The sequence below is a fragment of the Rhipicephalus sanguineus genome, chromosome 11, assembly GCF_013339695.2.
Source record: "Rhipicephalus sanguineus isolate Rsan-2018 chromosome 11, BIME_Rsan_1.4, whole genome shotgun sequence".
Classification (NCBI taxonomy): domain Eukaryota; kingdom Metazoa; phylum Arthropoda; class Arachnida; order Ixodida; family Ixodidae; genus Rhipicephalus; species Rhipicephalus sanguineus.
This window is the reverse complement of record NC_051186.1, coordinates 41990067-42005619: the sequence shown is the minus strand read 5'-3', so window position 1 is coordinate 42005619 and position 15553 is coordinate 41990067. Positions and strand designations below refer to the sequence as shown.

At 43.7% G+C, this 15553-nt stretch overlaps 1 protein-coding gene across 1 annotated transcript in view; it reads right to left on the bottom strand.

Annotated features, from left to right (window-relative positions):
* Positions 1–201: 201 nt before the first annotated feature.
* The window catches only part of LOC119375562 (arginine-hydroxylase NDUFAF5, mitochondrial), a 129716-nt gene continuing 114364 nt past the window's right edge, over positions 202–15553 (bottom strand). Inside the window, exons 2-14 of the mRNA XM_037645768.2 lie at positions 14961–15254; positions 14368–14408; positions 13999–14062; positions 13848–13895; positions 12154–12260; positions 10856–10895; positions 9716–9826; positions 8298–8384; positions 7040–7100; positions 6861–6944; positions 1706–1788; positions 1529–1578; positions 202–349 (exon numbers count right to left, since the gene is read on the bottom strand). Of these exons, the coding sequence (XP_037501696.1) occupies positions 319–349; positions 1529–1578; positions 1706–1788; positions 6861–6944; positions 7040–7100; positions 8298–8384; positions 9716–9826; positions 10856–10895; positions 12154–12260; positions 13848–13895; positions 13999–14062; positions 14368–14408; positions 14961–15221 (1068 nt within the window). The 5' untranslated portion in view covers positions 15222–15254 and the 3' untranslated portion in view covers positions 202–318. The remainder of the gene's footprint in view (positions 350–1528; positions 1579–1705; positions 1789–6860; positions 6945–7039; positions 7101–8297; positions 8385–9715; positions 9827–10855; positions 10896–12153; positions 12261–13847; positions 13896–13998; positions 14063–14367; positions 14409–14960; positions 15255–15553) is intronic.

The window sequence follows — 15553 nt, the reverse complement described above, 5'->3', positions numbered from 1 at the left end:
TGTACTTATCAAAAGTACACAGCACAAGAAAGAAAGTACTGAGATCCATTTCATGTGGCAGCATAACCCTTCAACGCTTTATCACTCTGTGTAAGATCCAGACAGTTGGCAGCAGAATTTTAGCATCGGGTGAGAGACAAAGATGTAGTTTGAACATTTTACATCTGCCTGTGCAAACGAACTGCAAGTAACGGCGCACAATTTCTGCAGCACTAGTCCTGTGTCTTTATTTGCGGGTCATACACCTGAGAACACAAATGAGAGTGTAATCTATACAGTACAGGACGTGCTGGAACTTGTTACTTGCCGAGAGTGAGGCTACGTCTTGCTGGCTGGATCTAAGAGAGACCTGAAATCGTCATAACAGAGAAAATAAAAAGATAACGTTTAGTAAATGCAAACAAAGCTAGATAATTCATGGGCGATACAGAGACGAAGTAATAATCTAGAATGCCTGACAGGACGGAACGTTTCTTTTTGCTTGTCTTCGTCAACACAAGAATTTTTTAATTAATGCAATGTGATTAGCATTCCTGCAACATATCATCCGCTTTGTGTCTCTCTATCTGTAATCAAACAGACTGGGTAATCCGATGCGAGGACTTTGTGGGGTAACTCTCTTTGCTTGTCTTCTTCAGAATGACAAGAGTTTTTAATTAGTGCAATGCAAATGTCATTCCTAGAACGTACTATCAGCAAATTTGCACTTATCTATCTGCAATCAAGCAGACTTATCAGCAACGTTTTGTCTATCTATCTGTAATCAAACAGACTAAGTAATCAGATGCAAAGACTTGGTGGGTGGCCAATTCTAAAGGCAAAGAAGTATTACTAAAGTCAAATGCTCACAGCGAGAATTAGTAGCAACAATATGGAGGGAAGAAGTTGTTAAAAATAGAGCACAATTAAATAACTGTCCTAAGACACTGCTATGCAAGTAACAAAATAAACACTGAGAGAAACGGAGCCTATACTCGCGGACAACTTTTCTTGGCAATGAAGGGAAAGCTATGGGGCGGAGTGTCTGCACATGTACTGCTACGCGAAGTAGTCCAGTTTGGCGCACGTCTCGTAACGCCGTGGAAAGCGATGGCTAGCGTTGCATTTTGACGCAAACGCTGCTTAGCGTCTAAGGTACGGGTAAAAGGCGCGACTTTTTCACGCACGCAAAAACGCAAAGTGACAACGTATAAAGTAAAAGAAATACATATATCTCGCTTGTGAGCGCTGCCTTCCATCTCAAAAAGCTACATGTAGAAAATGAAGGAGTATTTTATACATCTCACGCAGAAAATACAGATGCAATTGTGGGACTACATTCATTAGCGGTAGGATACGTGCATTGTGGCTCTGTAGCCTTCGCTTCATAGCCAAGAAAAGTTGTCCGTGAGTACAGAAGTTCATCAGGTCTATCAGAAAGTTACCGTTTGATCTTGACGATCATCTTCCCAAGATTACCGTGCAATTTTTCTTTCATCTCACCCTGAACGCATCAAATTCTAAAGAAGGTATGGTCGCCTGCACCTACCCTAGGTCCTTCAATGACACAGTTTGGGTTCCTCTCTTTGCTGGCTTGGCCTAGACAAGGAAAAAAAAAAACAAGAAAGAAAAGGAAATGCCATTTCAGAACTGGTAAATGTAAAGCCACGAAATAGAGGGGGAGCCAGACAAACGAAGAAACTTTAATTAAGCACGCATGACGCACCTGTGATGGATGTGGCTTCCAGCCAATAAAAGACAAGATGTGAAACGTGGCTGGTATAGTTCCGTCCTCGTTGCCGTATAGTTCTGCGAGGATATGGAAGCACAAGAATGTTCTCCTTGTTCAATACCACAGGTCGGAAGGTTTAAGTAAGAGGAACAAGAATTTGGAACACAGTGACTAGTACTTCAACGTTTCATAGTGCTAAAATGCAAAAGGCCCAAAAAACGCAGGGTATAAAATATAGAAATACCAATATCGATCTGTAGTTTATGAAACAAAGTAGCTATACCCTTTGTAATGTAGATGCTGAGCGAAATGCACAAAAGAGTAACATAACAAGAGGACAGGACTAGTGGTGCGCAAACTTTCAACTTTCAAGCTTTGCTAAATGTTAGCTATACTCGTTTACCACCCAAGAAAAAATCTAAGCTATGCCCACAGAGCGATCGATGCCGATAGCCCGCTATCGATGGTTTCAATTGCTGCTTTCGAGACATTCCGCGCCGTTCATGGACGCACTGCGCCATCCGTCGTGAAGGAGAAGAGCTATAGATTTCTTTTATTTTTATGTAGTTAGTTTTTTTCTCACGTGGCCTTGATTTTTTAACACACTCCGAAGTTGCGCGATTGTCTCAGTAAAAAGTGAACATGGCTGCCGCCGGATGCGGCGTGTACGCGCTCTTCTAAAGAGGGCAGATATCGGCATTTTGGTGTATTTGCGGCTGATTTTATCGATTTAATGGACAGCAGTGAGTCTGAGAAGGCTGCTTTTTGGTCAGACTTTGACTCTGAGGGCAATGACGATGCAAACCAGCCTGTAATGTCGGTCAGCTTCGCTTTTTGCTTCGGGTCATCTCAGTTCATGCTTCAGCACCAGCCTGCCAGGACGGAAACTTATAGAAACTGTAAGAAATGGAAGTGCGACTAGAAAACCAAGTATAAAAAAAAAAAGAGTTTACTGCAAGACATGAGACGTTACGCTACGCTTTACATTGAGGAATTGCTTTGCCGCATTACACACTCAATTGTAGTGCTTTCAGTAAGATTTTTATCGGGGAAGTTCTGTTCAATGAAAACGCCTCAATTTTTCAGGGATGGTGCCTATTAGACTGCAGTACATTTTACATATCTCATAACTACTGTTATATTTTTTCATAGTAGATAGAAAGGTGTCTTTACAAACTCTGTTCAATTTTGCAGCAATTTATATCGCTCGCATAACATACATCTCTTTAATGAAACTTTAATGAAAATTAATTCGTTCTGCTTTTTGTTTATTTATTACATAAAATATTAGGTGCAGTAGTTCCTTCAGCAAAAAAAGATCTTGTGCAACCTACAAGAAACACCCAATTTCTCAGCGGTACGGAAACAGTTAAAACCAGCGACTCAAATGTATGTCTGCATAAAGAAAGTCAACTATCTGGAACCCTGGCGAAGTGCTTGACATCACAAAAATGAGTAACCACTATTGGATGGAATGTTTATGCAAATTCTCTGTGGGAGGGTCAGTGATAGGTGTGGGCGGAGCGGGCGTTTTTTTTTCTCAAGTTGTAACTGAGTATATCGGGAAACGTAACAGTCTGTTGATAAGGCTGCTGGTTTCTTCTATAGATCGAAAGAAATGTTCAGGCAACCTGTTCATCTAGTCAGTAATTATATGAGAAAACATGCAAAAAGTCAAGCTGGTTTGTCCCAGAAAAACAGGTTAATGAAGGCGAACAACGGTTATGTGTTTGTCGGGCTTCCACATGTACGTGTTCTTGCGCACGTTTTGGAAGACCTCGTATGGAGATTGGCAACAATCTTTTACCCAACCAAATGTCTTAAGACACCTTCCTCGAACCACACGTCTTGCTTATCCTCCGTTTCACACATGGTGTGCAATGCTGTGGATGCTAGGGAGACTACTTGCAGTAGATGCGCTCGCGCCAAGAAATAGTTCCAGTGTTTTCACAAACCAGAATGTAAATTCAATTCAAACTGGACAAGGCATACAGTATGAGGATGCCGAAGAGGCACACGAAAGCACCACACGCATTTCGTACTGTTTCCAGTTTTTATGAGATAGAACTGCCTGCAATGTGTCTGTTTTATAGTTTAGCAGCACCTTTTCCTATGAAAAACGCACCATGAAAAAAGTATTAGATTGAAGAACAGCTTGGGCTTGCTCGTACATAAGGTAAGTGGACTAGCGCACACTCAGAGAGGGATGGAACAACAACACAAGCGCTAACCATCAATAAATTAACTGTCAAGACCAGACTGTCAGAAACTCAGACGGTCTTCTGGCCATGCACTATGGCACATGTCAGCCGGAATTTGATGAAGCTGATGTGATCATCAAGAATAAAGAAAAGGTAGTCCATGAGATAGTTGAAGCCAAAATGATTGAGCAGTTAGGCACCCGTTGTGTTAGCACGCCTTCTGTTAGTTTATCTGGTAAAGAACTTGCGTTCCTTCGTGTCGATTTTAGATACAGTAAAACCTCGTTAATTCGAAGGCCTCGGGACCGAGAAAAATATCCTAATTAAGCGGGATTCCCAATTATCCGAAACAACGCGAAATCAAAGAAATCAACCAGAAAACGTGATGTACGGAAGTCACACCTTTATTGTGGCAAGTCAGCCTACTTGGAGAAAAATTCCTCCATGCGTGACTGACGCGTTCGGTAGTTCCCAGCACTGAAAGTCATATTTTCCAGCCTGTCAATGAGGCGCAGCATCTCAGCCTCGCCGCCGTTGCACTCGACGAAGCTGCGCACAACACTCAAGGCATCGATGACATCCGCCAAAGGGGGTGCTCGGGAGGGCTCGTCATCGCTGTCAACATTAGAGACCGAATCGGTCGATCTCGCAGCTATCTCGCTGTCGATGTCGGCGTAACACGTCTGCACTGTGCACTCGACATTTGCGTACTCGGAGAATCCGATTGGAGTGCACTCCTTGTCCGCGTGCAAAGCCTCATATCGAGCGCAGAGAGTCTCCCCTTCTTCATCAAACGGGCAAGTGACAGCGGTGACAGCAAACTCAGCGGAGGTTGCCTCTTCTTTCACAAAACCGGCGTGCTCAAAACACCGTCGAATAACGGTGGCCTCCACCTGCCTCCATGAAGACACTCAAGCGGAGACAGGAGACAAATGGAGCAGTCGCACCATGGAGGAAGGAATATTTCAATGCATTGCGAAAAGTGTGGCGGAAGTGACGTCAGATTTATGGGGCAAACAAACCGGTATGGGGCAAACAAAACAGCAGACGCCCCGCGGCGTGCTCTCCGCGGTGATTAGCTTCTGCGCAGATTTGTAGTCCCGGCGTAAACTTAGCGCGTATTGTGCGGTTCGCACGCAGTAAAATGTTGCAAGCAGACGTTTACAAGGCTGTTCGTGCGTGGCAGGCCCGAGCGCGGCGTGCTGAAATTCTTCGTGGAGCGTTTTAGTGCAACAGTACAGAATACCGGTACGTGCCGTGATCAAAACCGTTCAGCCCCTGCATCATCGTATTCGAACTCACCTAGCAGTGACTTACGCGTTCTGCTGGGCGTTAGGCCTTCCCTTTCTCGTAGCCCGATTTCTCGATCTGTTGCCGGATTAGCGGTTCTTTGTTCGTGCATATGGAGTGAGCGTAGTAGCTATTCGGCGCAACGCCAACCTATAGTTGACGTAACTTCACGTCGAAAAGAGGACACCGCTGTATTGTATACGCGATCGTGCACGTAAAGTTTGTAATTCCAGTACACACACAACAACAAGCACGCAGCGCGCGCACCGCACAATACATACATCACGTAGTCCGATAACAACAACATAAGTTTATTGCCCTTTCGTTGAACGACACAGCCTCTAAAAACGTACGATGCCTTCGCCGCATGTCATGCACGGCGCGTAAGACGCCAAATACAAAAGTGCACGTGTGTTCTGAGTTGACACAATGAGTAAGAAGCAACAGAGCGCACACCCGAGAGCTTCGCATGCAAGTACCATGCATTAGTGATCAGCAATGAAGTGAACGTGTACGTACACATGAAAAGTGACACCCGGTACTTTCTGCAGTGCACGCGATTTGCACCGGGTATACGCAACCATACGCAACAGCTGGGCATTGCGTAGCTTTCCTAAAGAACGCACACAAGGAGCAGCATGCGTGAATCGACTGCGCCGCGGCGCCGCTCGGCGCTAGCACGGCGAAAAAAAAAAAAGGCTCGAATCGCGCATGCGCTTGCAAACGACACGGCGGAAACCGCGAAATGTTTCGAGGCTCCTTCACTAGGAGGCGATGCGGGTGTTTGCGATGTGGAGGCTTCACGAATGTGACGTCAGGGCCTCTCCTTATTTTTCCTTCCTCCATGAGTCGCACCGAATCGCACAATGCTCGCCAGCCGACATCCAAATGGCACAAAGACTCCACAAAACATTCACTTCGCTAGAGTGGCTAACATCGCTGTTGAGATGATGATGATCATGATCGCAACCGCACGCATCGCCGCCTGGCAATTGCTACAACATGGCGTCTACGACGTATTTCCGGTAAAAAAAAAACATGGCCTTCGAGATCCGTACATCAAAAAAAAAAAAAAATATGCATGTTTTAGTTACAGCCTCCGAGATTCGCAACACCCTTTGCATATCTTGGAAGTCGCGGCCAAGTGTGCCAATTAACCGGGAAGTCGCAGACTGGCCGCACCAATTATCCGGTTAAATTTACATGTAAAAATTTGGGACCGCGCAAATAATACAAATTATCCGGGATTCCCAATTAACCGAGTACAAATTACCGAGGTTTTACTGTAGTTTGCAGTGATGGCTGTAGAATTGGGCATGTTGGTACAACATGATTATGAGTGAAAATCAGCGCAAACGACAGGAGGGGACAGAAGAGAGGACACATCAGCGCTCTGTATCCCCTCCTGTCAGCTGCGCTGACTTGCACTCATAATCTTGCAGTCATGCCCGTGTGACATGCACACTCACCTCATCCAGTTCTGTACCTAAGTCTTTTATCTGCTTTCAAGGAAACATTTCTTGATAGTTAGCGTTTGAGTCGTCCTTGTTTCTCTGTCCCCGTCTAAGTGTGAGCCATACCACTTTTAAATTAGGCCTTCTACTGTATACACAACCACAAGTAAATGTGAACTCGGTGACTGACAGTCATGCCCTAACCTTGATAAATCGCCGCCGCTGCGACCATGGTATCCCTGTGTAGATGAGACTTGCGTTTCCAGGTCGCATTGTTCTCGGCCATACCTAGTAGCAAAACGGCCACACGAGACATGGCACATTGAACAGCGAAACAACATCTTCACCAATCCTGCGCGACGAACGCTCCGCAGCCTCCTTACCTTTGAGGTCGGCCATGAGGTGGAACGCCGTCGGATAATTGACGGTCATTTCGTCGGAGTCCTACGACAGGACAAGAAGAGTGTTACTGAACGAGTCAGAGCTCAGGTTAATAAAAGACTCGAGTGTATCATTGATCAACCTATTGAAGGATTTTGTGAAAGATTGAACTTTGCTGAAAAAAAAAAAAAAAAAACTATCTGCGTTTCACACACACTGGCACAGATCCAATGTACAACCTATCACGTGTTACGAGAAGCTGCATGCAGGAAGCAACAATACCACATTTTCTCGCGTATGACCCACGCAAAATGCGCAGAAAATTTGTTGCTAAAGTCGGGGTGTAGCTTATGCGAGAATTTTGGTGCACAAGTTGGCTTTATGGTACTGCTTCACAATAATGCAAGGAAGGTGGCTTCACGGCAATAAGCAGGGTTTTCTTCTTTTCATTTTCTCTGTGGTATGTGGTTTGGGTGTGGGTTATTGCAGGGGCAGGATATATGCGAGAAAGTACAGCAAGCTGCTCAGCACTGGTCCCAGCGCGTAACAGTCTAGTTGAGAGTTTAACAATGTGCTTTCTATTCGTCGTCTACTAGTTGAGAGTGTTTTTTCCAGGTTGCTTCTATTATTATAAAATGCCTAAAAGAAAACTTCAAATCCTTCTTTCCTGCACGTCAGCCTACCAATTCAAAACTACTTCAAAGCGTACTTGCCGTAAACAGAAAGGTATTCATGGAGCGGTTAAGTTTACATAGAATAGTTTACATTACAGTAAAACTGATAGTCGGCCGAGTTGGTAGGTATCCATGGTGAAATTTGTAGCGCGCACAGTTTACAGGGACACAATGAAGAGAGACAGATGAGCACAAACTCACAACTCACAAACCGCACGGCGCATGAGCAAAGTGAGTCATGTGGCATGCATACAGATTACAAAGGGTCAAGCAAAATTTAAAAAAGGGCAATTCTTTATCGGTAAGGGCCACTGATGGCTGACTGATACATCTGTCAGCACACCTGAAGCATATGAAGCGCTTCCATAACTTCATGTGCTAGGTTATTTTTATCAGAAAACAATATATCTATGTCACAAAAAACCGGATTACAATGATCTATTTAACAATGATCAGACAAGTGCAAAAAGGCTTCCTTCCCCAGAGAATTGTCATGCTCTTTTAGACTGTGCGCGCTACAAATCTAACCACGACTAGTTTACATAACTCGAAAACGCCCACATTAACAAGAAGCATTCATACTTACTATCGTAAGTAGCACAAAGCCAGCATGGTTCAGAAGTGCAGCCAAATCCGTAGGTTGAACAAATGGAGATATGTGGGCTCCGAACCCCTGGAAGAAACGAAAGCAGTTCAGGAACTTGGACTATGTGTCAGCTGCGTTACGAAATACATTGCGAAACGGATGAGTGCACAAGAAGAAAGCATGGTATATAAATAACGACTTACAAATGCAATGGCATCGCAATCAAAGAAAATTCATACATGTAGTTGTACATTTGTAGATCCCGGTGACACCGTGACAACGGGAAACTTCTTGAAAGATCAAAAGCTGACACATAATTTCAGGATACTTGAAAAATTTATTCTCATCTGGAATCTTGCATGCGAAAACAAGGATGTAAATATGAATGAACGAAAAAAGGGGGATTTTAAGGGCTCATTTTCTTTGTTAGAAACAACATTAATGACAACCAATAGACAATCAAGCCAAGGAAAGTATAGGGAACGTTATTTGTAGCAATTACAATATAAATCTGAAGAAAGTAAAGTGAATGAAAAGACAACTTGCCGTCAGCAGGGACCAAACTTGCAACCTTCGAATAACACGACCAATGCTCTACCAATTGAGCTACGGCACCGGTCGTCCTCCCGTACACTTTATCGGGTACATCTGTGCATTTAAACCGCTTGTAGCTATGACAGCCAATGTGGAACACTCTTTTTTTGCCTGGTGGCGTCATGTAAAGCAATGGTAGAGCATCGGGCGCATTATCTGAAGGTTGCAGGTTCGGCCCCTGCCAGCAGCAAGTTGTCCTTTCCTCCACTTTAATTTCTTCACAATTTACATCATAATTACTACAAGTAATGTCCCCTATACTTTCCCTGGCTTGATTGTCTGTTGGTTGTCATTAATGTTGATATGAATATAAGACACGCCGTAGTGGGGCATTGCAGATTAATTCTGACTGCCTGGGCTGATTCAACGTGTACCTAAATAGAAGTGTATTACATGGTCATTTCTTACGTTTTGCTTCCTTCGAAATGTAGCCGCTGCAACTAGGAATCAAACGCTTGACCTTGTGGCTTGTAGCACCACACCACAGTCACTGATACACCCAAGCAAGTTTGGGCAACTTTGCTGGCATGATCAAACTAACAGCACAAAGGTAGAACCTCAACGTTTGGACGAAAGCACAAAACAACAACGTATACAAAGCAGTTTCGAGCGCCGGCATGGCTCTGTGGCAGAGTACTCAACTGCAATGCAGAGTGCCTGGCTTCAAATCCTGCTTGAACCCCGTTTTTTTTTTTTCACACTGCGCGCAACATCTGTTACGGACATTGTCGGCAGTGGCGGCGGACAATTACGGCTCCAAAATCGGCTGTTGTTGTGATCTCATAACGGCTTTCGCTGTAAAGTACAGCAGTAAAAGCACCTACGCCTTCACGTTCCGTTTCAGCAAGCTGCAAGGAGCCCCTCAGTTGGTACAACGTTTCACCACCGAAGACGCACCCCAGGAAGGCACCATCCTGCTTGAGTGCATTCCACACCTGAAAAAGGAGGAGGAGTTTAAACAACCATAATCGAAGGAAATCGTAACCCCAGTACTATTTGTGGTTGCGCACGCTATAGTGGATGTATTCGTTTGTACTTTGATAGGTGTTATACTAGATATAACTGTATTACCCAGAGTATTGAGATAATAGAACGGTGTTAGCCTCACCAGCACTTGAATTAAAAGTTTTCTGTAAAAAACTGAAAAACTCAAATCCTCTGTCCGGAAACACCAGAAGAGAAATGTGTTATAGTTACTACTGTCAGCTGTTATAACTAGAGCTGTGCGAATAGCAAAATTTTGGGTGCGAAGCGAATTCGAATATTGAAGTGTGAGTGCGAATCGAATCGAATATTTTTCGAATATTTCTCGAATATTTCTAGAATATTTTTCGAATACTTCGAAGCAAAATTGCAGAAAAAAAAAAAGAGAGGATTGCTAAGCATTGAGCCCCCACCTCTGCCACACCTTTCATCTCCATGTTGGACCCAGCGTTTTCTTGAGTTAGTACATTTGCGACCGTAGCAGAGCTTGAAAGGCAGCTTTGCCGCAATACCGGGGTGTGATGAGGTGAAGCATATTGAAAATCTAGGGACCACTTCCAATCGGACGTTGATTGTGTCTTGACAAAGTTCGACCGTAACGGAGCTTGAAAGACAGCTTTGCCGCAATACAGGGGTGTGACGAGGTGAAGCATATTGAAAATCCAGGGACTACCAATCGGACGTCGGCTGTCTCTTTGCAAAGTTCGACCGTAACGGAGCTTGAAAGGCAGCTTTGCCGCAATACGAAAGTGTAATGAGGTGAAGCATATTGAAAATCTAAAGGGGCCACTTTCAATCGGACGTTGACTGTATTTGTTTTTGGGAAGTTCGAATAGTTCGAATAGTAAAATTCCAGTGCGAATCGAATCGAATAGCAAACACTATTCGAAAAATATTCGAAATTTCGAATATTCGCACACCCCTAGTTATAACAGTAATAATACTAAATGTTTTCTCAACGTGTGCAAAATAATCCATACCTGCTTGAACATGCCAGGAAGATTGTTTACCCAGTGGAGACTGCAAGGAAACAAGTTATCAGCGATAGCATTGGTACAACACTCTGTTCTGTAGGTCAACTGCAACTACTACTACTGACGCCATCCTGGAAAACTGTAGCTATGTTGATTGCCTAAATTTCTTATGAAAAGTCGCAATATAGCGACTTACTTAAAAGGCACAGGCATGTGGTGATTAGAAGATCTGACACAAATCTTACACTATGGCCTGCGAGAGAGCAAGCGCACCATGGGCAACACCTGATCTCGGAGGTCATGCTAAAGAGGTGCAGTGTTCTTAAACCATTTTTGTTCCGGCTTCTAAGTATACCATAAATAATCTTGGTTCCTAACCCTTTGACACGCTATGTACACATCTGTGTACACCACCTGTTCTTGCCATTTGTAACGACCAGGTGCTAAGAGAGAGCAACATACATTGAGCCTTGGATGAAATGAACCTCCTGCATAATAAATTTGTCTTCATTTATCCTCATTTTGCAGTGTACTATTGTATTTGATCGGTTTGCAGAAGGCACTACACTGTTCGACGAGTCGTTCGATGAGCCTCTTCCTGCGGGCCACGTCGAAGTATAATTTTTCCTTACTCCAAATGGACATACCCGAAAACGAATTTGCACTATACGTATTTCTGGTGTGAAATTTCATTCTATTAATGCAAAAACAGAGCATGAATGACTTCACAATAAATAGACATTTAATTACAACTGAATTAGAATTAATTACTATAACACATATAAATTAATGCATTATGACATTATTTTTCTTGTAATAGAATATTGAATGCCTTGAAATAACATTGTATCGATTTGACGCATTTACAGGCAGTTCTTCATAGGTGGTGCCTGAAAGGGTTAACATGGCTGCCATTGTCAACCTTAATCGAGATGGAAACTGTCTATCGTGATTGGCTGCCTTCTGCAGCTCGTGCAAAGGAGCCAATTGCAGTAGAGGGATTTAATCTCAAGTATGCTAGACTGCGATGAAAAGTGCCCTGTGTGACTAGGGTATTAGAAATTGTCAGTAATTGGCAATGGTGCTTTTTTCTTAATGTTTTCTTATCAGAAACGACTCTACTGGTGAGCTTTTCCGAACACCCCTGTTTATATTTCCCATGGAAAATTTTGCATGAAGGCTGCTTCACTTGCATGTATCGGTTTGTATCATTACGATATCTGAATGAAGTGGTCTTTTTAAGTGGTCCAAAATTTAATCGCAGCATGTCTTTAACGGATTAGGAATACAACTTCTTTCCACACCTCAAGCTGCTGAGGAAGATGTCGATGGAATTCTCTGCAAACGGGAGGAACTCCTCGTCGACGACAAGCTTCGTTACGGGCACGTCCTTGGGCACCTTGCACCGCATCTGTCGTCAGAAAAGAAAAAGCGTGGCTGAAAATTAGCGCGACAAAGAAACTGCGATTTCACAACTGAAGCTGTCAATTACGAGATGCAGCAGCTCATGCAAATCACACTTACGACATTACAGCTGGAAGTACTGACGAAGAATGCACATGTTTACCACAGACGAAAGACGTGACAATGAAGGTATAAAGATGCAAGATCACTAAGGCGTTCAAATATTATTCGACATTTTAAAAACAAGTCAAATAGTCATTGCTATTAAATGTTTCATGGTAGGTAAAGCGCACTAAAACATGAACACCGAAAAGAGAGATGACACACAGGGTGAAATGCAAAGATGAGCAGTGCGTCTCTTCAGTTGTTAGTTGGCGTTTGTGGTGTCCTGACTTCTCTCCTTTCTAGTGTCCGTGTTTGCATGCCCTGTCTTTTTAAATTGAGCAGTGTAGAAGGAATGCACTAAACTACAGTCTGGGTTTCAGCTAGTTGGCATGTTCAGCAAACATATAAATACACAAACAACAAAAGGAAAGAGCATTCTTTCGTTTCAATGTCCCTGTTTTTGCATGCTTTACGTACTTTTAGGACGTTGAACATGCCAACTAGGTCGGAAACAAATCCTCGTACAACTTGTGTTCAATTCAAGAATTTGCCACTGAGAATTGCGGGACACTCATCAACGTTTACAGTGAAACAATTCAACCTTGAATCACGACATGTATGAAAGAAGAGGTCGCAGAGTGTCTTTGTTAGTAACCTGCCGACATCTTTGTCTTTTGCACATGTTGCACTTTACAAGACGTTTAGATTCAAGTATAAGAGGTAAGATGATGCGTATGTCTGCATAGTTTTTTTCCCTTCTGTTAGCACCATACTGAACTACTGTAACGAACATGCATACACTAATGTGTACACCACATCTGAAAGGAATAATTTAGCGAATCTATTTCAATGCTTCATCTGTTGTTGGAGTAGTGTTCCTTCTATGTTGTCGTAATTATTCAGCCATGAATGTTGGCTTTGCCTAGAAGAAATGAACAGAATTGACCAAACTGAATCCTTACATAATAGCAGCTCATGTGCTCATCCTGCATTTAGAAGTGTACAGAAAGAAGCGTGGATGTAGCTTTATACTGTTAGCTTATTAATGTGCACGTAAAAGCATGCCTTCCTATACATTACAAAGATAAAAAACATATGTGTTATCGCATCACAAATATAAACAAAAACGGAGTGGAATTTCATTCATGCATGTTATGCTATGCTAAGATGACCTTGCCCATGCAATAACACTTAATCTCTTTATTAGATGCAACAAGAGGATAGAAGCCATCGTTCAAAAGTTGACTGAATCGTTTAGGCACTGTGTAACTAAAAGACTGCGTAAAACCATATGCCCTCAGGGTGGGTACAGCGCACTGATCCTTGAATCATATCTTTAATAGACCGATTTTCTTTCAGGTTTGCTAAAGTATGCCTATAGGTCTATAGGCTGTATAGACTGTCTATAGTCTATATAGCAGTATGTAGTATAACGTTGAATGGGGGATGCTACACTGGGAAATGCGGATTAAAAATGAGCTAAACTTACAAGGCACTCATGCGACGTGTCACACAGGACGAGGGATTCCACGGCTTCCTGTATGCAAAAAAAAAGGGGGGGGGGGGCATATGAGGAAAACCCTCATATACCATGGGAGATGACGCGACTCCAGTTTGGTCGCTCACGAAGAAATTCTCACAGAGTCCAAGTGATGCGACACATGGCCTCGGCCACAGCCCAGCTCCACAGCTCTTGGGAACTTCCTGAAATGCGTCAACAATGACGTGTCGATTAGGAACCGCTAATTTCGCGTTATCTATCTAGAGAACAAGAAGATGGGGAATTGAAAGGCTATTCTGTTCCTGTTAACCACAATCGTAATTAAGTCAAATGACAACGGCTTCATTATGATCGTTTATGTTTATACATACATGTTTTCATAACGGGATTATCCTTACCTTTATAATGTTTTGTTATAGCACAGGTAATTTCATTGTGGAAGTGTTCGGTGTGCGTGTGTATACATTAGCAGGCTGAATAAAGCTTTTTGAATGAGCAAACATCTCACCTCTTAATGTCGTAAACACGGTCTGCCAACCGATAACCGACCTGAAATAGAGAAGTAAACGACGCACGTTAACGTGCAAACCAGCTCGTAAAGTGTTGCTTGATGTGTTAATTAGTGTTACGGCATCAAAGTAAGCAACACGTGATTGTGCAGTTCAGCTTGTTGCATGTAAACACTGCTGGGGTGACAAGAGTTACGCAGTGCATTAAAACTCGCACCAATAACTTCACTGCTCGTGCTAATTCTACGGGATGTTCAGTTGATAAGACTCGGCAGAAACGTCACACAATGGCGTGTGCAAACAAATAAACCGCTACTAAACACTAACGAGAAAGGTTCCTGTGAGTACCGATTAGCCTGTGAAAGCGTGCAGGCATACCAAGTCGCCAGGCGACTCCACCATCATTCGCAAGTCGGCACATCGCGCGCGAATTTCAACGACTGCACTATACTATTACATCCCGGCTCAAATAGAAACAGGCTCGAGATGCATCGCAGTGAAGGGCCCTCGACCAGCCGACTTAATTTAACAGCCGTAAAGAAATCAAACGAAAAGCTGAACGCGTCACAACTGCCGGCCGATTAGGTCACACCTCGTCCTTGAGATAGTCGTACACTTCAGCGTCCTTGTCCAGAGCAGCCAGGGTCTTGTGGCGCGTCTTCGCCTTTCTGTCAAAAACGTTCATCTGATGCCCCGGAGGCAGGGTCGAGTAAAAACACCTCGAGCCATCGGCGCGTCCGGCGACGTTCGAGGGTTCGTCACACCTCGCAAGCTGACGACGAGTTCGTGCTATCCACACTCCGGGAACCCTGCGACACAGCATCCAGCACAGTCTGAATTCGGAGACGAGCATTTCGGGCTTAAGACAGACGAACTACGAGATCTCCTCCATGACGAGATCGCAAACATCGGGCACACGCCACCTTCGCAAAGCGTGCCTGTCTTGCTCTTTGGAAGCTTTAGTTTCGGTTTCGGATTATCGCAGGTAACTGGAGTAGTCGGAGCACGGTGAGTTGTAGAAACCCGTAACGTTAACGAAGAACTCTCGCCGTAAGCATTATAGAGATGAAATTCTTACCACTATTGGATTGATAGCATCCCCATTACATAAAAGCCGGTGCGGTTTGTGCAAGCGGTGTCAAACCCTAGACAATGGTAACGCTACGGTTACTACGGTCCCTACGA